This window comes from Ovis canadensis, chromosome 3, assembly GCF_042477335.2.
Source record: "Ovis canadensis isolate MfBH-ARS-UI-01 breed Bighorn chromosome 3, ARS-UI_OviCan_v2, whole genome shotgun sequence".
Taxonomy (NCBI): domain Eukaryota; kingdom Metazoa; phylum Chordata; class Mammalia; order Artiodactyla; family Bovidae; genus Ovis; species Ovis canadensis.
The window spans coordinates 88,436,044-88,458,742 of NC_091247.1; the positions used below are offsets into that span (position 1 = coordinate 88,436,044).

General features: G+C 40.4%; 1 protein-coding gene and 1 pseudogene across 2 annotated transcripts; one reads left to right on the forward strand and one right to left on the reverse strand.

Moving 5' to 3' along the window:
* Positions 1 to 15,617: 15,617 nt before the first annotated feature.
* LOC138436275 (protein SCO1 homolog, mitochondrial-like) lies at positions 15,618 to 16,450 on the reverse strand (annotated as a pseudogene).
* Positions 16,451 to 22,071: 5,621 nt separating this feature from the next.
* On the forward strand, positions 22,072 to 22,467 carry LOC138438139 (small integral membrane protein 20-like). Of its 2 annotated transcripts, none has more exons than XM_069586340.1 (2): positions 22,072 to 22,190; positions 22,364 to 22,467. In XM_069586340.1, the coding sequence occupies exons 1-2, from the start codon at positions 22,072 to 22,074 to the stop codon at positions 22,455 to 22,457; spliced, it is 213 nt and encodes a 70-aa protein (XP_069442441.1). In that variant the 3' UTR covers positions 22,458 to 22,467. The 2 variants fall into 2 exon arrangements, with proteins under 2 accessions (XP_069442441.1, XP_069442442.1); XM_069586341.1 differs by having other exon boundaries at positions 22,072 to 22,180; positions 22,420 to 22,457.
* Positions 22,468 to 22,699: the final 232 nt, after the last annotated feature.

Consider the following 22,699-nt stretch of genomic DNA (forward strand, 5'->3'; position numbering starts at 1 on the left):
ATTCCTTTGAAAATGATGTACAATTTTGCTAGAAATATGTATATAATGATGGTGCTGGAGAAGACTCTTAAGTGTCCCTTGAATTGCAAGGAGTCAAACCAGTCAGTCCTAAAGGAAATCAATCCTGAATATTCACTGAAGTTGAAGCTCCAATACTTTGGCCTCCTGATGTGAAGAACCAACACATTGGAAGACACTGATACTGGAAAAAATTGAAGGCAGGAGGAGAAGGGGTTGACAGAGGATGCGATGATTGAATGGCATCACCAATTCAATGGACATGAGTTTGAGTAAACTCTGAGAGTTGGTGAAGGACAGGGAAGCCTAGCATGCTGCAGTCTATGGGGTTGCAAAGAGTTGAACACAACTGAAAAACAATGGAACCTAATACCCTGAGCCCCAGATGGCATGTTGAATCACATGGCATATTTGAGGATGAGATGTACACACTAAAGTTGGTGGTGAAGAGCTCTGGAAGAAGTCTGGGACATGGCAGTATTGTGAATTGCTTTTCTAGTCCTGGAAGCCCTACCTCTGGCCTTCTTTTATATGAGATTTAAATAAACTTCTGTGTGATTTAAACGTGCCATTTGGACTTCATGTTATATGCAGCTACACATACTCCTAACTAACATGCTGGTCTTCAAACATATGTGAGTATGATGTAGAAGAGTCACACAGGTGGAGGCAGGCAGCAAACTTCAGGAAATGTTGTAAGAAAGGGAAGATATTTTTTAATTAAAAATTTTTATTTATTTATTTTTAAGTTCTTGGCTATCCTGCATGGCATATGGGATCTTAGTTCCCTTGGTCAGGATTGAACCTGCATCCCAGGTGTTGGAAGCACAGTCTTAACCTCTAGAACACCAGGGAAATCCCCAGGAAGGAGACACCTTTGAAATGGGAGAAGAAGGGAAGAATGGAGTTGGGACAACACTCCAAATTAAATCCATTTATATTATTATATTTCCTAGTAGCCTTACTGACATCAACTACTAGAGTGATCAGAAAATTATCTCATACTCATGTTGACTGTTGTGTGCAAATGCCTGCTTTGAAGAGTTGATTCGTACATGACAGCAAAATGTTAGAAATGTTAGATTTTTAGGTCCAGTAAGTCTAGCTTATAATGTTTTCCCTCTGGCACTCACTAATTGTGTACTGTGATTTGTTGTCTAATACATCTGAATATCAATTTTCCATCTATATAGTCTGAATAAATACACTTGACATATAGGCTTTTACAAGGAGACCATGAGATAATACATGTACCAGTGGTTAATGAGGAATAATTGAGATAGTTCCTCTAGGAATACCTGAATTATAAATGAGATATGAAATAAAACTGCCTTAACATCTGCCTTTTATATAATAGACAGTCAATAAATATTTTTTCCCCTCTATTCTTTCATCTAACTGATTTTTCTTCTGTAGTATCAAATAAGTCAAAGAACTTAGACTTTCAGGGGGAGGAGGAAGTAATTCTTAATTCAATGGTCCATATGCTTTTCTGTGCATAGCAGATCATATTGTAATACACTAAAAGGCCAGACTTTGTGTTTAGTTGCTGCTTCAGTGGAAATGATTGCTTTAGTGAAATAGAGCTTCTGGTATCTACTCAGTTCAATAAGCTCAAGGATATATTATCTTTCAGGTATTAAGTAGAAACTTTTAATACAAGGAACTTCTTTACAATATCCTGGGGTAAAGGCTGTATGGTTAACCTTAATCAACTGAATTTTTTTTCAGTTGAATCTCTTCATAGAAAAATTTTATAGAAACAGCTGGGCACCCATTGGGAAAAAAATAGTCACACTTAAATCTAGCTTAGCCATTTAATCAACATGATTAGGACATTCAGATCTTTCCAAAATATTGTGTGTGTGTGTGTCTGTGTGTGCATGTGTGTTAGTTGCTTAGTCATGTCTGACTCTTTGTGACCCCATGAACTGCCAGGCTCCTCTGTCCATGGGGTTCTCTGGGCAAAAATACTGGAATGGGTTGCCATGCCCTTTTCCAGGGGATCTTCCTACCCCAGGGATCTAACCCAGGTCTCCTACATTACAGGCAGATTCCTTACCATCTGAGCCATCAGGTAAACCACCAGGGAATATATATATATATATATATACATGTGTGTATATATATATATATATATATATATATATTTCCTATTGTACTTTCTTTCTTCTATATTATTCAGGACATAGGAGTTATTATGGAATCCTTAGAATATGTCACATCTCCTCATTTCATTTCGATGCTTCCTCTTCCTTCCCTACTCTGGTCTGAATTTTCTATATTTTGAGATCAATTCCTTTCCAGGATCGGAAATCTATAAAGAATTTGTGACTTGAGTAATATATAGTAATCTTTTATTTTGGTTTACTGATCCTCAAAATTTGTTCAGTTGTTTGCTCTATAGTGTTGTTCCAGGTACCCAAAAGAATTGTCACATGGTTCTGATTTTGAAACCACGTGTTCATTTCTGTTATAGTTTCCTCTATTCTGCACAACTTCAATCACCTTTGCTTAAAGCCACAGCCCCACTCTAGGTTATAGAACTATTTAGTTTGGCTCCCAATGGGAAAAAGGTAGCTACTCGTAGAACTATAGATTCTCTATGAAGCCAGCTGTGTTATTGGTCTTAGTCTGACTGGTTATGTGGTTCTAATTATCAAGTCATATATTATAGGTAATTAGATTCCCTTTTCATGCCATTTGACCTGAGTGCACTTCTTGGTTTTAGAAGTCTAATGGGTTCTGTGAATTCACTAGGGAGATGACATTCTGACTGTGTTTCACTTATCCAGCAGTGGTTTCTGACATGTATTTATACTTACTGTAAGATGTTAGGGTCAGCCTGCTCACCATGAATATACTTGCCTTTGACTACTTGTCTCTAACCATGACTGATGTAGACCTCATCTTGCCTGCCTGCCCAATCCCCCCAGCAATCTACCTCTAATTTGTTGATGGCTAAACCTCTACTCTCACTTTTTCTGCCTTAACTGATTTTCCTTGGCTGGATCCTGTAACTTTCAAGGAGGTATTCTAAATGTCCTATAGTTAGGATAGTGGATAATAAGCTTGGATAACTTGGTGGTTTGTTTTTTTGTGCAGAAAAGAGTAAAAGATCTAAAATGTTAACCTGTAGCTAAGCAGTACCTCATTGTGACCTTTGGTAAAACTGTAATGCAAGTGTATTAACAGCATTTTTCTACTTTTTCATAGGGTACCCCTTTTCTTTTTCTCCTTTTTTCTTCAAAAACTTTAATCTTTAGCTGCCCCAAGTCATCCCAATTGGAAGTTGATAAGAAAAATTTAGGTGTTAATGGTAACATGTTAAATCTTCTAGAATATTTTCATGATAAAAGAGTACCAGGGGATTTTTAAGAGTAGATTTTAAGACTTTCTGGCCTCCTCCAACTGTATTATTTTACAGAAAATTATCTCCCTTGATTTTGGGTTCAAATGACTGAATTATTAACAAAAAATTAGGACAATAAATATATAGTTATTTCTTTTTTATCTTAAAAGTATGACATTTATAAAAATGTATCATATATCATCATCATTCTCTAGATGATAAAGGTTTTAATAAGAAAAAAAGTAGAGAGGACATCATCTTAAAGTAAAAGAGTATTTTTCAGAAAAGGACATGTATTGTTAATTTTGAATGCAGAAATTTTACACAAAATATTCTATTGTATGTGTTTTTGTGCTAGAAGTATTTCAAATTGACACAGTTTCATAGGAACTAAAATAAAAGAAGGAAAAAGGAATGGAAGGAAAAAAGGAAAGCCAAATGTTCTTTTTTTTTTTTTCAGGACACTGATTTTTTTGTCACAGCTGTTGTTGAAAATCTAGCTTCATGGAATTGTATTTATGATGACAATAGTGAGCTTTATCTGAGTCCTATGCTCCTGTGAGATAAGAATGGTTGGAAAATTCCCTCCCACCCCTTTCTCTGTTCTGACAGATTGTTATTAATAGATTAACAACAGACCCTGCCCTAGCATCTTCCAAAACAAGACCCACTTCCACCCCTTCTTAAAATCTCCCTTCATTTATAAAACCCCAGCTTTTCCCTCTCTTCTTTTAGATGTTTTTCATTAATGACTCTTTTCCCCCTAATGCAAGAGCCTGAGTAGAACTGTCTTAATTATCTGGTGCATTTTGTCTTTCACAATGAATATATCCAACCTCATTCACCTCCCCCACATTTCTGTTGTAATCAATTCAGCATTCTTTGCGGACTCAGAGAAGTCAAGTTACAACTGCTTTGTTCCCTTTCTCTTTGCCAATGAGAACAAAATGGGCAGGGAGACTGTCTCCTACTGCTCCAGATGGCCTTTAGACAGTGAACACTCATCCTGAGTAACTGTTATTTACTCAACACACAACAGACAGATATTTTCCTGACCCAGATATCATGTATCTCTGAGGTTTTTTGGTTTTTGTTTATGTTTTTGTTTTTCCCAGGGCTGATGGTGGAAGGCTTTTGTGAGCAGAAAGTAAATGAATGATTGTTACTTAACACTTTAAGTTAGAATTCAGTTTATTAAAAGCACAGTTTAAAATCTGGTTTTCCTTAAACCTTTAAATTCAATGTCCATATGTGACTGTATTTAGTAAATGTGAAGGATTGCTATGGAGGTTGGGTGATAATTTTCAATCAATTCAAGTTGAAATGAATGCACTTAAATAACCTGGCTCATTCTAGACTTAACCTATTACATTCCTTTAAACCTTTAAAATAGGTTTAAATTATTTTATCCTTTGATTTTTCAAAGGATGAAGTAAATTTTATAATCTGTATACCTAATTCTATGACTTCCTGGGGTTAGAAGACACTTTCTCACTTAGGAAATAGCTTTACTGTTCCAAGTTAGTTGGAGCTTCCCTGCCCATGAGAACTGAGACAGCTTGTTGACCAGAGAGTTTTTTGCCTGCGCTGGACTGTGAAGAAAGCTGAACACTGAAAAATTGATGCTTTTGGACTGTGGTGTTGGAGAAGACTCTTAAGAGTCCCTTGGACTGCAAGGAGATCCAACCAGTCCATCCTAAAGGAGATCAGTCCTGGGTGTTCATTGGAAGGACTGATGCTGAAGCTGAAACTCCAAACGCCACCTCCTGTGAAGAGTTGACTCATTGGAAAAGACTCTGATGCTGGGAGGGATTAGGGGCAGGAGGAGAAGGGGATGACAGAGGATGAGATGGCTGAATAGCATCACCGACTTGATGGACATGAGTTTGGGTGAACTCTGGGAGTTGGTGATGGACAGGGAGGCCTGGCGTGCTGTGATTCATGGGGTAGCAAAGAGTCAGACATGACTGAGTGAGTAAACTGAACTGAACTGAACTGAACTGAATGAAGCCAATTCATCGTGCACCACTGAGATAACATGCAATTTTGCTTCTAGTTGCTTTACAACAGGTGTTCTTAATCTAAACTCTTTAGATTCACTGGGTTTCTGTTGGGTTTCAGTCACATCTCACCAACTATTTTTCTTCTGAGTTGGTTTTGCAACATCTCAGGAAAGTAGCAGTCTTCCTCTGATTAACTGAATGATAGATTGATCCAACCATTCCAATCTGAAGGAGATCAGCCCTGGGATTTCTTTAGAAGGAATGATGCTAAAGCTGAAATTCCAGTCCTTTGGCCACCTCATACGAAGAGTTGACTCATTGGAAAAGACTTTGATGCTGGGAGGGATTGGGGGCTGGAGGGGAAGGGGACGACAGAGGATGAGATGGCTGGATGGCATCACTGACTCGATGGATGTGAATCTGAGTGAACTCTGGGAGTTGGTGATGGACAGGGAGGTCTGGCGTGCTGCGATTCATGGGGTTGCAAAGAGTCGGGCACGAATGAGCGACTGAACTGAATTGAACTGATGATTGACCACAGCAATTTTGTGGATATTAAAAAGACTTGCAATTGATTCTGCATATCTGCCATGATATGGTCTGTCTGTAAGACCACAGCTTCTAAGATCCCACTACATGTATTTCTTTGTGGACTAGTGTTTCTAACTCAATGGAGAAAGCTAACACAGCCTTATTTAATTTAGAAACCCAAGAGTCTAAGATTTTAGAAGGTAGGGAGAAGACAGGGAGCATAGAGTATAGCCTAATGACAACATGATCTTTGGTCATGCACCAATGACAGCCTCAGGTTCTTTAACAGTGTAATATCCATCACAATGTGCATGATTAAAAATAGTGAAATCATTAGTGAAAAATGCTTGGAATGTATATTTTTTAATGATTAAAAGGCATGAGGCCTATGATTATCATATTTATATTTTTATTATTTGGATATAAAATATTTAGGAGTAAACATCTAATGTCTATTTTATTTTTAAAAGATGCATTTTGAATGAAAGAAAGATTGCATAGAAAACAGCATACAACAAGAACAGTCCTTCACATTTTGTGAGTGAGTATATATCACAGAAAGAAATACTCTTGGGTAAGAAAACAACTGAACTCTGCTGTATAGACTACGTGACACAAAATATGTATTGCTTCTGAAGTAAATTAAATATGACTTAGGCGAATGAGCTAAAGAGACAATTTCTGGAACTGAGAGCCTAGAAACTTTTACAATAAATAAAATAAATGCTAACAAGTACTCTTTTTTTCCCCTTCAGGCTTTTCCTTTTCAAGAGATAAATGCTTATAAAAAAGATATTCAGCAACATAACCAAATAGATTCAATGGGACTGAGGAACATTTCACAACTGTAATTTTGATTCTTCAAATTTTTGGAAACAAAATTACTTTGGGATAAATAATGAAATTTTAAGCCAAAATAATATCTGATGAAAGAACATTTTAAATCTGTGACTTCTTTTTGAAGTCGTATCTTTTTGGATTGTTGTTATTGGTTGTCATTAAGTCATGTCCTACTCTTTGTGACCCCATGGACTGTACCCCGCCAGGTTCTTCTGTCCATGGAATTTCCCATGTTTTTGGATGCTCATCATTAATCTCAAATGTCAGATTTAGTAGTACATACCACTGAGAATTCAGAAATGTCTAGATACAGGTTTCTATCTATGTCATCAAGATTCTTTCATTTATACTGTCCTCTGTGTGGTCCCTTAAGGAGATTCCTCACATGGTACAAAGATCAATGTCAGAAGCTCTAAACTTAGTTTAAAGAGGAAGTATCTTTTCTCCTCTTGAGTTGTGTAAATTTATGAAAAACAAGCAAAAAAAATAAAAAGAGTGAGTTGGATTTACAGTCACAAGTCAAATATCCAGAAGTCCTTGACTGGCTGAGCCCGGCTGCCCTCACCTAGCCATCTGGGTTATAAAACATCCGAGTTTTATAACTCGGAAGGAAGGAGCAAAGTTGTGCAAAAAATATGGAAAGATAATTCCCTTGGCAAAACTATGATGTATTCAAAATGTTTTATCTTCTCACTGTCCTTCCATTCTTTCTCAGCCTTTCATGAATTCCAAGAGCTCTCATAATCAGAGAGTCCAGTCACGTCTCTTGACCATAGCATCAGTTCATCAACCCATTGCTTTATTATAGGATTTGTCAACTCTACCATCCCAGCAAACTTGTTGGTTATCTATGCCACTCTCTTCTTACTGTTCTTTTTAGGTGAAAATAGGTTTTAATAAGTTGATCACAAATAAAGGCAGTCTATTAGTACTTTAGCTTGGGCTGGTATAACAAAGCACTGTAGATTGGTGGCTTAAACAACACACACGTATTTCTCATAGTTCTGAAGGCTATATGTCTAAGATCAGCATAATGGCATGGTCTGGCTCTGAAGAGAATTCTCTTCCTGACTTGTAGATGACTGCTTTCTTACACTATCCTCATATGGCAGGGAAAGAGAGTTAAGGGAGACAGACAAACAAGCACAGTCTAATCTCTTTTACTTCTCTTCCAAGGATACTAATTCTATCATCCTATCATCACAGGGCCTTTACTCTCATGATCTGATCTAAACTAATTACCTTCTAGAAGTCTTACCTCTGGATATCATCACACTTGGAATGAAAGCTTCAACATGTGAATTTTCATGGTATCCAACCATTCAGTCTGTAGCAATCAGTGTATGAAAAGGTAAGCTATTAAAGTTTCTCCAGTAGGTTGTCATGGAAATATAGCAGGTATGGGCAGAGAAATGAGTAAGAGAGATAGTTTAGCAGTGACCAGATCTTTCAGTTCAGTCCCTCAATCACGTCCGACTCTTTGTGACCCCATGAATTGCAGCATGCCAGGCTTCCCTGTCCATCATCAACTCCCAGAGTTCACTCAAACTCATGTTCATTGAGTTGATGATGCCATCCAGCCATCTGATCCTCTGTCATCCCCTTCTCCTCCTGCCCCCAATCCCTCCCAGCATTAGAGTCTTTTCCAATGAGTCAACTCTTTGCAGATCTTTAGCCCTCTTCTAAAATGTTATTTATTTATTTATTTTTTAACCATTTGGGAGATATTTACTTCTGTCTGGAGCTGGCCCAGGTTATACAGGGTTCAGTCAATAAAGGCATGACATCTTTTTTCCATCTCATGAACAAAGGAAAAGATTCTTATCTGTTTGTCCTTGTGCTCAACTATACCAGTAGATAGCTGTATAACAAGGACAAGGTGACTATTTGCTAGGGACTAAACCCCTGTGCTTCCTAGCCAGAGGTCATCTAGTCTGCTTCTAAAGAGAAAAACACTACCACTTTGTGAGTGCTTTTCTTAAGGGATGTGGATGCTTTTTTAGTGTCAGCGCAAGCAAATGAGTAAGAGGATCTGGAGGATATAACATCAGGAGCCAGAATGTGAGTGCCAGGAACCCTCTGAGCAGTGAGCAGGAGGTTAGACTGGTAGGACTGGAGAGGTAAGATTCAGCAGCGGGCAAGGCGAGCTGAACAAGCAACTCCAGCAGAGTTGCTGGTACCCACAGTAGAGAGCAGCAGGGGTCGGGAAACTGGAATAGAGCTGCCAAGCAATGAAGGGGAAGAAGCAAGCCCAAAGCCAGCCTGAGGTCTCAGAGAAGGGGTCTGGAGATTTACTGGGGATGGAAAAGTCAAAAGTTAAACAGTAGAGTAATAAGAACATGAACAAGAGCTGAGGAGAGGGGTTTATTTAACTGCCTTCCCAGGTCATTCTCTTGGCAGGAGACAATACCCAGTGGTAGCAGAAAGGACATTGGTGTCTCCAAGCTTAAAAAAATGAGGTGGGTGTTCAGAGGATAGCTACTGGGAGGTAACCCCTGATGTTCTGTGTAGCCAAATCGGAGGTAATCTCATACCCCTTCCACCTTCCACCAGTTCTTAGTTACCAGGGGCACTGCTTGAAGGAATGCAGCATGTTCAGGGCATTCTGCCAGACCAGAAACAAATATGAGCAGTGTCCCATAGAGCTGTCTATTTCTGAGAATCAGAGACTCTCAGAGTCGGAAATACGTGTGTCAGTGAGTGACCCTACTGAACTGAGATTTGTCCTTCAGCCCTCCTGAATGTGTTCCTCCCTAAAAGACAAAACCGCTAGATTCCTGAACCTTTTTTCTTTGTCTTTAGTATTGCTCTTTACCCAGACATCCTAAAGAAGAAAAGGAGTTATTTTGACTGTGTTATAGTACATTTATTACCCAATGTAAGGCAGGGAAACTTTTATTTGCATTCAACCCACAGACATGTTTCCTTATGTATTTGTTGCCCAGGGTTGCCTTAATTAAGTATCATAAAGTGAGTGGCTCAAAAGGACACAAATGTGTTGGCTTTTGGTTTTGGCAGTTAGAAGTCCAAACTCAAGAGTTTGGCAAGGCTCCCTCTGAAACCTAGATGTTTCTTGCCTTTTCCTACCATCTGGTCATTGCCAGCGATCTTTGGTATTTCTTGGCTTGTAGATGGATCCCTCCAATCCTCTGTCTTCATGTTATGTTCTCGTCACATGGTGTCTTCATGTGGTCTATCTTCACATGGCCAACTTTTGTAAAGGCATCAGTCATATTAAATTAGGGGCCCACTTTAATGTGACTCCATCTCAACTAAGTATATCCAAAAAAGAATCTATTTCTAAGAGAGGTCACATTCTTAGGTACAAGGGGCTAGCACGTCAATATACTTTTTTGCAGGGGACACAATTTAACACATAACACTTTATATGAAAATTTTCTGGCAGTTAGTGGAAGCACTGTGGTTTCAGCCCTAGTAAGTCCCAGCACAACTGGATGACATGTTGTTGTTCAGTTGCTCAGTCATGTCTGCACATTGCAACCCCATGGACTGTAGTACACCAGGCTTCCCTGTCCTTCATTATCTCTTGGCGTTTGCTCAGATTCATGTCCATTGAGTTGGTGGTGCCATCCAACCGTCTCATTCTCTGTCACCCTCTTCTCCTCCTGCCCTCAATATTTCTCAGCATCAGATCTTTTCCAGTGAGTTGGCTCTTCACATCAGGTGGCCAAAGCAGTGGAGCTTCAGCTTTGCATCAGTCCTTCCAATGAATATTCACAGGGTTCATTTCCTTTAGGATTGACTGATTTGTTCTCCTTGCTGTTCAGGGGACAAGAGTCTTCTCCAACATCACAGTTTGAAAGCATCAATTCTTCAGTGCTCAGCCTTCTTTATGGTCTAACTCTCACATCAGTAACATGATTACTGGAAAAAACATAGCTTTGACTATACAGACCTTTGTTGGCAAAGTGATGTCTTTGCCTTTTAATACGCTGTCTAGTTTTGTCATAGTTTTCTTCCAAGCAGCAAGCATCTTTTAATTTCATGGCTGCTCACCATCCACAGTGATTTTGGAGCCCAAGGAAATAAAATCTGCCACAGTTTCCATTTTCTTACCCATCTATTTGCCATGAAATGATGGGACTGGACATGAACTGAGGGTAAAATAACTGGTACTATGTTCACGAGGTTTTTCTCCAATATGAACTGAAGTCATTCTACAATAGTAGGATACCTCACTGCCTCCTACCCTTCACCCTGAGTCTATAGTGAAGGAGCATCTCACCAGCTCCCTTCTATTAGAGACACTAACAATGCTTGCTCCTCAGGCTAGGAGAGTTACATGATACTATAGAAGGTGATATGATCTTAGAACAATTTTCAGGTTTCTCCAATTCACTGCCTTGAGAAGTTTTAGTTCTAGTTTCCATTTAAAAGTATTCAGGTCTGATCTCAAGGGTTAGGGTCAAATGGGAGATGGGCTATGGAGGTTCTCCGTTAAGGGCTTAATGTGGCCCCTGAAATTCATATGCTGAAGTCCTCACTCCCAACTTCATGGTTTTGGGGACTGGAGACTTTGGGAGGTAACTAAGATTAGAAGAGCTCTTATAAAGTGGAGCCATATAAAAAGAGATACCAGAGAGCTTGCCTGCTTTTTTTCCACCATGTGGGGATGCAGTGAGAAGGCATCTGCAATACAGGAAGAGAGCTATCATCAGAAACCAGCTACACTGGAACCCTGATCTTGGACCTCCAACTTCTAGAACTGTGAGAAAATAAATTTCTGTGTATTGTGCTATTCAATCTCTGATATTATGTTACAGCAACCCAGGAAGGCCAAGATGTGCCCTATATTCTTATGCTACCTCAGTATTATGGAAACTATTAAATTATAAGTTCCTTGTGGGCAGTAGCTGGATTTTTTTTTCTCTCTCTCTTTGTTGGACAGTAGGCTCCTCTGTCTATGGCATTTCATTTCCCAGGCAAGAGTAGTGGAGTGGGTAGCCATTTTGTTCTCCAGAGGATCTTCTGGACCCAGGGTCAAACCCGCATCTCCCGTGTCTCCTGCATTGGTAGACAGATTCTTTCCTACTGGGCCACCTGGGAAGCCCCAGTAGCTGGCTCTTTTATGCATAATACACCGTGCTTTACATCAGCTCCATATTTGTGTTCTACTGCAAATGCCCATATTTTACAGATGAAGAAACAGAAAGATTTGGTGAACGTAAGCTGAGCTCAAATTTCTCTTACAACCTGCCTGTCTACCCCACTGCCCTGCCCTGTACCTCTATCTTCTGTGTTTTGGATGTAACTTTTTAAAGTTGGAGTCATAGAGACTATGGATCATAGTGTGGACAATATGGGGAGAAAAAAGGAGACTATGTAGGTTGAGTCCAGTGAAAATGCTACAGTTAGGTTTTTATTGGTTTCCCACTGGAGCGTACCTGTAATTGCTGTTATTCCAGCCTTATAGATATCCTTGTCTCCTGAATTCCAGAGACAAGCAGAAGGTTGGAATGGACAGGAGAGAGACATTTACTGTCAAGGGTAGGGGGTGGTCAGGGAGGAGGGAATGAGCAGCTTGGTGATGGTGATGCAGGAGCAGGTTGGGTATCAAGAGAGAAGAATTGCAATTCCACAGCTTCATTACCTGCAACAAGGCTTTTGCTCCTGCTGTCGTTCTGTACTTTCATCCTCCTGATTGGATGAAAGACAGTTTTTACTGGCTTATGAGCATGGTGAGATGTTTCCCAGTGTGGACAAGCAAATGGAGGAAATTTAATCCAGTGGCTGTAAGGGCCTTGAAGTATGAATGGACTCTAACAGATGTGATATCTTTAAAAAATGATCATCCAGGTTACCAACTGCATTATTACCTTTTCTTCATTACAAACGATATCCCAAGTCTTAAGTATTTAGGGAGGGATTAGTCCGAGTCATATTACTCTCCTTTCCAGATGCATGCACAGGGTCTTCTGTGGCTGCTTTTCTTGACACTCACAGAAGAAAGGGTAATTTTAATAGAATCAATGAGATCTGGGAAGGAAAGTCCAAAGTCAGCTTTGCACTTCTTTGGGAATTGAGTGAATGGCCCACATTCTGGGGAAGCATGTAAATTGTTAGTGATTTTGTTCTTGAGTTTCAGAGTTTATAAATCATGGTATTGGTATCCTTGGGCAATGTGAAGGGAATGAGAACTGTTCAGGCCATCTAAGCATTTACAATCTCCAGGTGGCTGTGATAATTTAGAATGAGTGGAGCTGGGAAGACTTCTTTTAAGAGAAATATTGAGGACTATTGAGAAGAGTGTTTCATTAACCATAATGTGCATGTCGACCATTCAGGTAAGTTGATAATAATGTAAATTTCTGGGACACACCCCAGACTCTAATTCAGATAATTGTTTATAATTACCTCTTGTAGCTATGATGCAGATGGACACAATCAGGAATTGTTGGTTTAGAAAAAAGAATTCTATGGTTTGGCTCTAAGAGGCCATTCTCAGTAACAAAAATGTGGCAAAAGATAAAAGCAAGCATCGGGCATCAAAACTTGCTAAGCTAGAGAGATGGCAGACAAATGCAATGGATGGGTAAGAAACCTTAAACACAGACATCATTTAGAATATCATTTTAAAATTCAAAATTCTTTACCACCTCCAATTTTTTCAGTAGTTTCTTGAACTTCAGCCCATAAGTTACAATTTTTTTCTTTTCTGTTTAAATTATTTTTTAACTGAAGGATAGTTGCTTTACAGAATTGTGTTGGTTTCTGCCAAATATCAGCATGAATCAGCCATAGGTATACATATGTCCCCTCTCTCTTGAACCTCCCTCCCACTGCCATTTTTAAGTATTCAAATATTATTTGTTTTTTACAATTTTAAAATTTTATTATTAAAATTACAAGTCATCAGTTTTGCAAAGTTTAACCTTATAAAGCTGAAGCAATACCTTCCCAAGCACTGTCAGCTACTAGATTGTTCTGGAAGCAACTACACTGTATTTAAAAAAAAATATTTTATTGAAGAATGGCTGGTATACAATATGCTGCACATATTTAGTGTATAAAACAATTAATTTGGAGATAAGTATCCTACCATGAAACTATTACCGCTGTATATGCCACAAATACGTCCATCCCCTCCAAAATTTTCTTCCTGCCCTCTTTAGTTATTATTATTTTGTGATAAGAACACTAAAATAAAATCTAGCCTCTTAGCAAAGTTTAAGGATGTGTGGTTGATTTTATGTGTCAACTTGATTGGCCAATGCCCAGATAGTGTGTAAAACATTTCTGGGTGTGTCTGTACGTTTCTGAAAGAGATTAGCATGTGAACCTGTAGAATGAGTAAAGAAGACTGGCAGTGCAGGTGGGTATCATCTAATCCATTTAGGGCCTGAGTAGAACAAGAAGATGGAGGAAGGGTAAATCTGCTCTCTCTGCTTGAGTTAGGACATCTATCTTCTCCTGCCCTTGACTATCAGTACTTCTGTTCCTCAGGCCTTCAGAGTCAGACTGGGACTTTCTCTGTCTGCTTCCCTGGTTTTCAGGCTTTTGGATGCAGACCGAATTCACCACCAGATTCCCTATATCTCCATCTTGGAGATATTAGATTATCAGACTTCTCAGCCTCCATGATAAAATCTTGACCCTTCTTTCTCTCTTTGGAGAACCTAATATGATACAATATAATATTATTACCTATAGGCACCATGATGTACATTTTATTTTTAGGACATTCACCTTGCATAACTAAAATTCCCTAAACTGCCATTTTAATAGGATCACTGCTACTATCACTATTATTCTCTATTGTGATTTGCAGGCCATAAGGAATAAACATTGTTTCATGTCCCAGGGGTGCTGGATCTCAAAGTATAGTCTCTAGGCCAGCAGCATAGCATCACCTGGGAACTTGTTATAACTGCAAATACTCAAGTCTCCCTCTCAGGTTTGCTGAATCAGAAGCTGTCTGCATGTCTGGCGTGTGTGCATGCTCAGTTGTGTTGGACTCTTTGTGACCATATGGGACTGTAGTCCACTGGGCTCTTCTGTTCATGGGATTTTCCAGGCAAGAATACTCGAGTGGGTTGCCATTTCCTCCCCCAGGTGATGTTTGCAACTCAGGGATCCAACCAGTGTTTCCTGCATCTCCTGCATTGCAGGCAGATTCTTTTTTTTTTTTTTTTTTTCAACTGAGCATACCTTTATTTCAGACAAGTGCAGTCCAGTATAGGCAGGCAGGTACTCTGTACACATTCATGGTCCATATCCTCACACCCTCCAGTAAGTCCCTGGAAGCCCCACACATCATACTGCTAAAAAATCACAAGAAAGATTTCTAGGGAACCTGATTTAATAGCTTGTTCCAAACAACGGATTTCCTCTCTATGAGTCAAATCAGCACCAGCTGACAGGGGATCACACTGCAAACAATGACAGTGATTCTCATTTATAAGGAAGCCTGATTTTATTGCATCAGCCACCTCAACGAGGAAAGCAAGTGACGCTCCTCCTGGAAATTCAGTACAACCTGTCTGAGCAAGGCCTCAAGACTCTAGAGAGGCAGCCACGTGACCAGAGGGCCCTACTCAAATGGGGAGATCCCTGGGATGCATCTTTCCGGGCTGTATCCTTCCCGGAGGTCCATTCCACTGGCTTCAAGACATCTTGGTCCTCTGGTCTCAAGGCCACAATTTGGGAGACTTTTGGTTGTAATCTTTACAGTTCCAAGAATTTATCCTTGATGAACCCAAGCATAACGTGCCCTGTCCAAAATTTAAATTTTCTCCTGGTGTGAAGGCCTTTCTGCAGGCTGCAGGTATGTACATGTATGTATTGGCTCCTACGGGAGATAAAGTCCTTCCTCTTTGGCGGGAGAATAGAGCATGGCCATGCTGTGTTAGTTGTCAGCTCTTTTTCCTGTGTGTCCTCATGTGCACAGCAATTGAACCAGCTATTTCTGCACTCTTGTTCTGGCCAAAATAATCTAGAAATTCACCATCTGGTCCAATCAAGCACATTATGATTGTGTGATCCACTATTATCATACAATGATCCTCATCTTCGTTCTTGGGGCCAGGGCTGTAATACACTCTGAATGCTCTGGACACTTTGTCAATCTTTTCTTTTGTGCCAGTCAAGCTAATCAGTTTGGGAGAAAATTTTTTTACATAACTGGCGATGGCTTCTTTTGTGTCCCTCTCTGGGTCAAAAGTGATGAAAAGTAGAGTTAAATTTGGCAGAGTTGGAATACATCCACGACTTGAATCATTTTTTCTAGTTCTTCTGGACAGAACTAGCTCTTCTAGATCATCAGGACAATGAGTAAAACCAAAATAAATCAATACCCATTGACCGGGCTCGCCAGTATGAGTTGTGAGGGAAAATGGGCCCCCAAGTAAAGGCTTTCCAATGCCTCGCTGCCGTTCCTTCTCCAGTTTCTCTGTCTTTTCTTTCTTGAAGTACTTCATTCCAGCCAATAGAGCTCCCCCAATGGCAAATGTGATGGCTAAACACTTCCAGGAAACAGGCCCGGGCTTCAAGGGGCACGTGGGGTCTCTGCTGCCCTTCCGCCCTGGGATCCTGACGACCGCGGCAGGGGTGGCATCGCAGTGCCGAGGGGGCGGCTCCCCAGGCAGCAGCCAGCGCGCTCCGAGGCCCGCCAGGCCTTCTCTGGCCTCGCGCAGAGCCGCCCCAGTAAGACCCTCGCGGTTCTCTTCCCTGGGCCCCAAACCCGGAATCAGTGAGGCAAGAGACGCCAAAGTTGGCTGCTGGGAAGCCGCGTTATCCGGCGGCATGAGTGACAGCCCCGCCGAGAGCAGATTCTTTACCATTGAGCCACTGGGGAAGCCCAGAGCTTTCTGAGATGGGGCCAAAAAATGGGTTTTAAGAAACTCTCCCGGTGATTCTGATGCATTGCTGATGTTTAAGAACAACTATCCTAGGGAAATAAACTTTATTTAGTAGAAATTTCTGCATCATTAACTGACATTGAGTAGGTGGAGTCATCAGTATCAGACAGAACTTAAAAAAAAAAAAAGCTGATCTAGACTAATAATAATAGTGATAGCTAGTTCTTAGAGAACTTGTGTGTGTTTGTGTGTTCAGTCATGTCTGACTCTTTGCAGCTCCATGGACTGTAGCCCATTGGGCTCATCTGTCCATGGAATTTTCCAGGCAAGAATATTGGATCAGGTTGCCATTCCTAATCCAGAGGATCTTCCCAACTCAGGGATCAAACTTGCATCTCTTGTCTCTCCTTCATTGACTTTCACAAATTTGGTTAAAAAAAAAAAAAAGTATGTATAAAGAAAGGATAGAGCCATAAAATTGCCCATAAATTTCTCTAATATAATTTTGTTCAGTACACTAAACATATATTTATATACAGAGTCTGGTATCAAACAGGCAAACATATCACAGAAGATATATGGAATAATGGAAATACTCTGGACATGGACACAGCTAGTCTTGGCACTGCGGTTTAAGAATTGTGTGAGACTAGGCATGGCACTTACTGGGGAACAGCTCCTCACTGAGAAATTACAGACTTAGATGATGCCTAAAGTTCTTTCTTGCAACAAAATTCTATATTCTTCATACCATGCCTGAAGTTTAATTTCAATGACATTTCCTGCTGGGTCTAATTTCCCAAAGAGAGGCCCTTGATGCTTAAGCTTATAGAATATAAGGTCAAAGTATCAGTCAGGGTGAAGCAAGTCAAACTGAACCTATTTTAAATTGTTCAGTAGAAGAAATTTAATATGAGGAACACATTTAAAATGTTTGCGAAGAACCGAAGAGGCAATAATAGGATGATACCCCCAGCTCCAGTGCTTCAGGGACAAAGGGAAGAGGCGGTTTTAACAGAACCCAAGGTCTGGGCTACCTGGAAACAGTTGGGATCCTGATGACAGAGGTTTTACCAAGCAAGTGGATGTATTAAAATCAAGGTGGGAGGAGTCACTTGAATGAGATGGAAATGTGTTGAGAAGGGCTTCTTGAATGAGCTTGAGCCACAAAGAGATGCTAGAGCCGTGAGAGAAGTCTATAGCTTCTACTCTCCTGTATCCTGTCTATTCCCCTTCCAGAGCCTCTCACTGGTCAACTTTAACCAGAAGTCACTGGATAAAGAATCCTAGCAAATGTAGGTTGCCAGGGTCAGTTTTCCTGTAACAAAGAAAAGTTTTAACTGATGCAGTGAAACCAGAGAATCTATTACAGAATCCCTCACTTCTATTTTCAGTGAATTTCTTGTCCTACATTCCAGACTGATTGGCCATATATTTGATTCTCAGTCCCAGAACTCTGATTAATCAGCTGTGGAGACTACAAACCAAGTATAGTCACTTCTGAATATTCCTCCCCAACTCCTGTCAAACTAGTCACCTCCACACGAAATTCTGGTAGCATACAAATCCTCCAAGAAGGGAGCTAGAATAAAGAGACTTATCCTGGAGCTGGTCATCAGGAACATGGCTCTTTCCGTGGAAGAGGAGTCTGGATCTTCTTTGGCAGTAGGAGTACCATGTCACTACATCTTCAGGGAAAGCAGCAGGTTTTTAAAAAAGCACCTAGATCTGGTCATGATGGTGCTTCCTAGCTAAGGTATCATGGAGGGCGCCCCACTCAAGGCTGCAATAGTAACTAAAAAGCCACAGTGCTTCAGCTGAATCAGATCAAGGGGATTCCTTCCTTTGACAGCTTCCTACCAACTACTAGTTTAGTCCCATAGTGCTAGACAGTCTTGACATTATTTTCCAGATCATTCTTCCCTTTTGACTTAATTGAACTTGGTAGCATGATTCTCAATTAACTTAAAGACTGAGTCTCTAGCACAGAAATTCTCAACTTTGATACATATAATATCTCCTAAAATATGATTCCTGAGATACAAATTCAGTAGGCCTGAGCTCCCCAGGTATTGTTGGTGGTGTTGGCCCACATGCCTCACTAAGAGTTTTTGTTTTGTTTTTATTGTTGATCTAGGAGGGCCTGAGGCCCATGTACTCATGGACTACATTCTAAACTCCCCCCCTAAAACATACAACTAAAAGCAAAAACAAAGGCTTGTGTATCTGAGTGGATATAGAATCTAAACCACTCTGTTTGGTCATCTTACTCCATCTGAGGACCTCAAAGTGGCATGGAGGTCACGTAACTCTGACGAGACTGGGTAATGCTGGTCTCCTGGGAGTAATAAATGAAGATGCTTCACTCATTGTATGGTGGCTCAGTTTTAATAACTGGCTAGAGAATATTCTTCAGGCAGAGCGAACAGGATAGAAATAAAGTGCGATGGGAATAAGTCTGGTTGGGTCATGGCCAAGTCATGAACCATGTTGATTCTCCCATTTTACTGTCACTTGCATAGTGCCTGTCAGGGCAGCCAGCTGGTTTTCCTCCAGGACACTGTCAGCATACCCGACTGTTTTCTATTTCCACAGATATTTCAATGATTGTCCCCACAAGGAAGAATCTGAAAAATGAATGTCTTAAAAATTGGAGATTCCTTCTTAACAGCTGTAAGGAAATCTGACAGCTCTGAGAATAATATAATCTCTGAAAATGAGATTATATTATTTCACAGGGTATTAGTAATCACTGATAGATTTATGCTTTGATTGTTCTGCTTCTGCATTGAGGGTCTAGCATTTATTTGTTGCTTTCTTGTCTGTTTTTCTGTTCTATCTAGATTTTTTTAAAAAAACTGAAATTGTTCCACAGGGAGCAAAGAAATAGTATGTTCTTTATATTTCATACACAGACTGAAGTGAGTGATTAGTAGAATTGGTGGTATCAGTGAAAGATAAAATAAGGTCAGATTTCTAGGGAAAAGTATAAATAAGCAAGCAAGGAAATCAAAAGCAATGATGAACTGGGAATTGCTCCAGGATTAAGAGCTTCTCAGGACACTAAGTTCCTTTAATTCTTAGTGGTTTTGAAGTCCTTTGGGTATGTGTGTGTGTATGTCTTTGTCAGATTTGGATGTTATTATTTGGAAAGAGAACAGAGCTTCATTTTCTTCATGTGAAATCACACAACATACTTCAATCTCAGAACAACTTCGTTGATTGTAAAAATACATCAAATGCTTAGCATTTTCACTTGTATGTAACATATTCTCAAGAACTTTCAACAATCCATATGAGTATTTCATAGGCTCTGACTCCATCTCACTTAATGTTGAGAACATTCTTATGAAGGAAATCTTGTTTTCTTCTGAAAACATCTGCCTGCACTGAAGTTTAGCAGGATGAGGGGATTTACCCAAGATCACATAACTGGGAATTTACCCAAGTTTAAACTTCAACTCTGTGGTTTCAAATCTCTGTTTTATATCCACATACTGTTAAGAAATGTATGTTTGGGGGCATCAGGGGACTGTGACTGTACCCCTTTGAGGATCTTGGAGCAAGATATTCAATGGATAGTGCATGAACTTCTGCTTTGATGCCTATAGGTAGTCTGATTATGTCTAAACCTTATAAAAATAAGTTCACCTGGTTCATCTCCTGAGCAGCAATTATCAAATTTCATAAGTATTTTGTCATCTGTGTGTAGATCTATTGATTTCCCTTAACTCTTCCCTATTTAGTGTCCAGTCACTTATTCTGCTTTTTATTCTGCTTGCTAATCAATTGTTATAACTTTGTTATCCTTTCCACACATTCCCCTACTCTTCACCCTCACTGAACCAAACTCCTTTGTAAAGAGCTAGAGTGGGTTGTTTCCTCCACTATTTACTTTTTCTGCTCTCAACATCATGCAAGATGGATTGCAAGATGGATTACCTTTAGAGTTGACTCCATTTTATTTATCTTTTGAGATGTGTCTTTAATTGCTAAAGGGACTTCTACTCTTCAAATTATGCTGAAATTGCTGACTGAATTTCACGACAACTACCTGGAGGCAAATTTGGTGGAATATATTTTATGTTGCTTCCTGAGCCCCATAATGAAACATGCTATATTTGTTTCAAACTACCATAGCTGGTTTCAGTTCTAAATAAAGTTTCTAATTTTTTTTTTTCTAGCCAAACATTTAATTGTTCATAAACAGCTAGGTTCTTCCAATTGTGCTTGTGAAATATTTGATCTCATTTAGAAGCAAATCATTCATACCCTCTGCCAGGGGACTATTGTTGATAATAATCAGGACTCATATCTGCTGAGGTACTGTCTTCTCTTATGTGGGGAATTCTTAATATGATGGCTTAAGTGCTGCCTCTGCCTGGTTGGAAACCATATTGCTTGTTGCTTTCTGGTTGGCAGAGGATGTATCTCCATCTGCATTTACTTTTCCATTTTAGTCTAAAAGACCAAATACTGCCTGAGGGTTGAATCAGAATTTAAATGTTCTCTTTACCTGAAATTTGTGAAAAACTTACACAGGGAGACATGTGAGTGGAGGTAGTGTGAGATAGCTGGTGCACATTTGCACAAGCAAATGTCTTGAGAGGCTATCTTCTACTCACCTCCTCCTGCATGGCCCTCTTCTGTTTTCACGTCTCAGTTGGGTCTTTGTGGAGGTGAATTCACTGGTTCCGGACATAGTGCATCTACTATAGATAGTTAGATTGCTTTCTGGGATGTAGGTCATATTTTCAGTTGCTGAATATTGGGGATGTTACAACTGGTGGCAAAATACGTGCTCAGATCCATCTGCAGATGTTACCAATTAGGGCCCGTGGCATTTTCCACAGTTGTGGGCCCTAAAACTCCCTCATCTGCAGGTGCAGAACTATCTAACCCTTCAACCAGCGAGAGGCTGGGCAGATGGAATTTTGCAGCTCCTTTCTTTTGTGATAAGTGAGCTCTAGCAAATTGTTTTCCTCTGCATACATAGCCCAGTCTCCTGGCTTAACTTCTTGGAACTCCAGCTTCTGGTTCCCAATCCACTCACCCTCTGGGTCTGGCCCAGACTTTCACCTAGAGGTCCTAAATTCCTGGCATGGCTCTTGGACCTGGCTTTGGACACCTCTTTTAAAACCCACCTGTATTCCTAGCTCTGGCATAGGTTTCTACTTGTACTAAAAACTTCTGCCTGCTGTAGTTGTGCCCTGTCCTGCATCCGCAGGGCAGGTCTCTTGGACCTAAAGACTGGCTCAGATTGTAATCAAGAGCACCACACCCCTTGGATTTGGTAATCTATACTCTTGGCTCCTCTCTAGATTGAACCAGACTTTTATTTCTGCCTGCTTTTCCCTATCCATTTTCAAAGTTGGTCTTTGCTCATAATTTCTTGCTAATGAGAACTTCCAACATGCCACACTTCATTTAGGAAGGTTTCTGAAGCCTGGTCACAGCCCAGCCGGTGGGAGCTGGGTTTTGGAGAATCCGGGTAGCCCCGGCTGGAGCCATGTCCCGGAACCTGCGCACTGCTCTCATTTTCGGCGGCTTCATCTTCCTGATCGGCGTCGCCTTCTACCCCATCTACTCCCGGCCTTTACTGTGGCTGGAGGAGTACAGCCTTACAAAGCTGCCCGGATTTCATCACACACCTCGGTGAGAAACAGAGGTGTTCCCAGCGTTGGGAGAAGCCCGTGCTTCCAGTGGCCCCTTGGTGCCCTCAGCCACTGGCTCACACTCCCTCCCATCACACACACATCCAGCCTGGGTCATACTGCAGCAAGGTGGGAGCACTGCAAAAGGAAGGAACAAGCCATAAATCGAGCTGGTGTTGTTCAAGAAGACGTGCAGCAACCAGGGTTGAAAGTGTGGTCTGATCCATTTGGCCGGAAATGAGAAGACTAACACCACCTCTAATTATTTAAGTAGACAGAGACTTCATTCTTTCAATTCTGCAGCAAGTGCAATAAGTCACCTGGCTAGAGAGCACTGGCTGGAGCAGAAAACTCTAGCAGGCCATAAGGAGTCCTGTGCCTGAGGATCACGTCCCTTCTTAAAAGAACCCTGGAACAAATCATACTATCAGGAGGGTTTTCATGATTTGGTTTCCTTTCTAAAAATGAAGCTGTCTCACTCAG

Coding starts and splice junctions, on each gene's coding strand:
- LOC138438139 (XM_069586340.1), top strand. CDS start 22,072: ATGTCCCGGAACCTGCGCACTGCTCTCATTTTCGGCGGCTTCATCTTC. Junction 22,191..22,363: donor GAGGAGTACAGCCTTACAAA/GCTGCCCGGATT, acceptor GCACTGCAAAAG/GAAGGAACAAGCCATAAATC.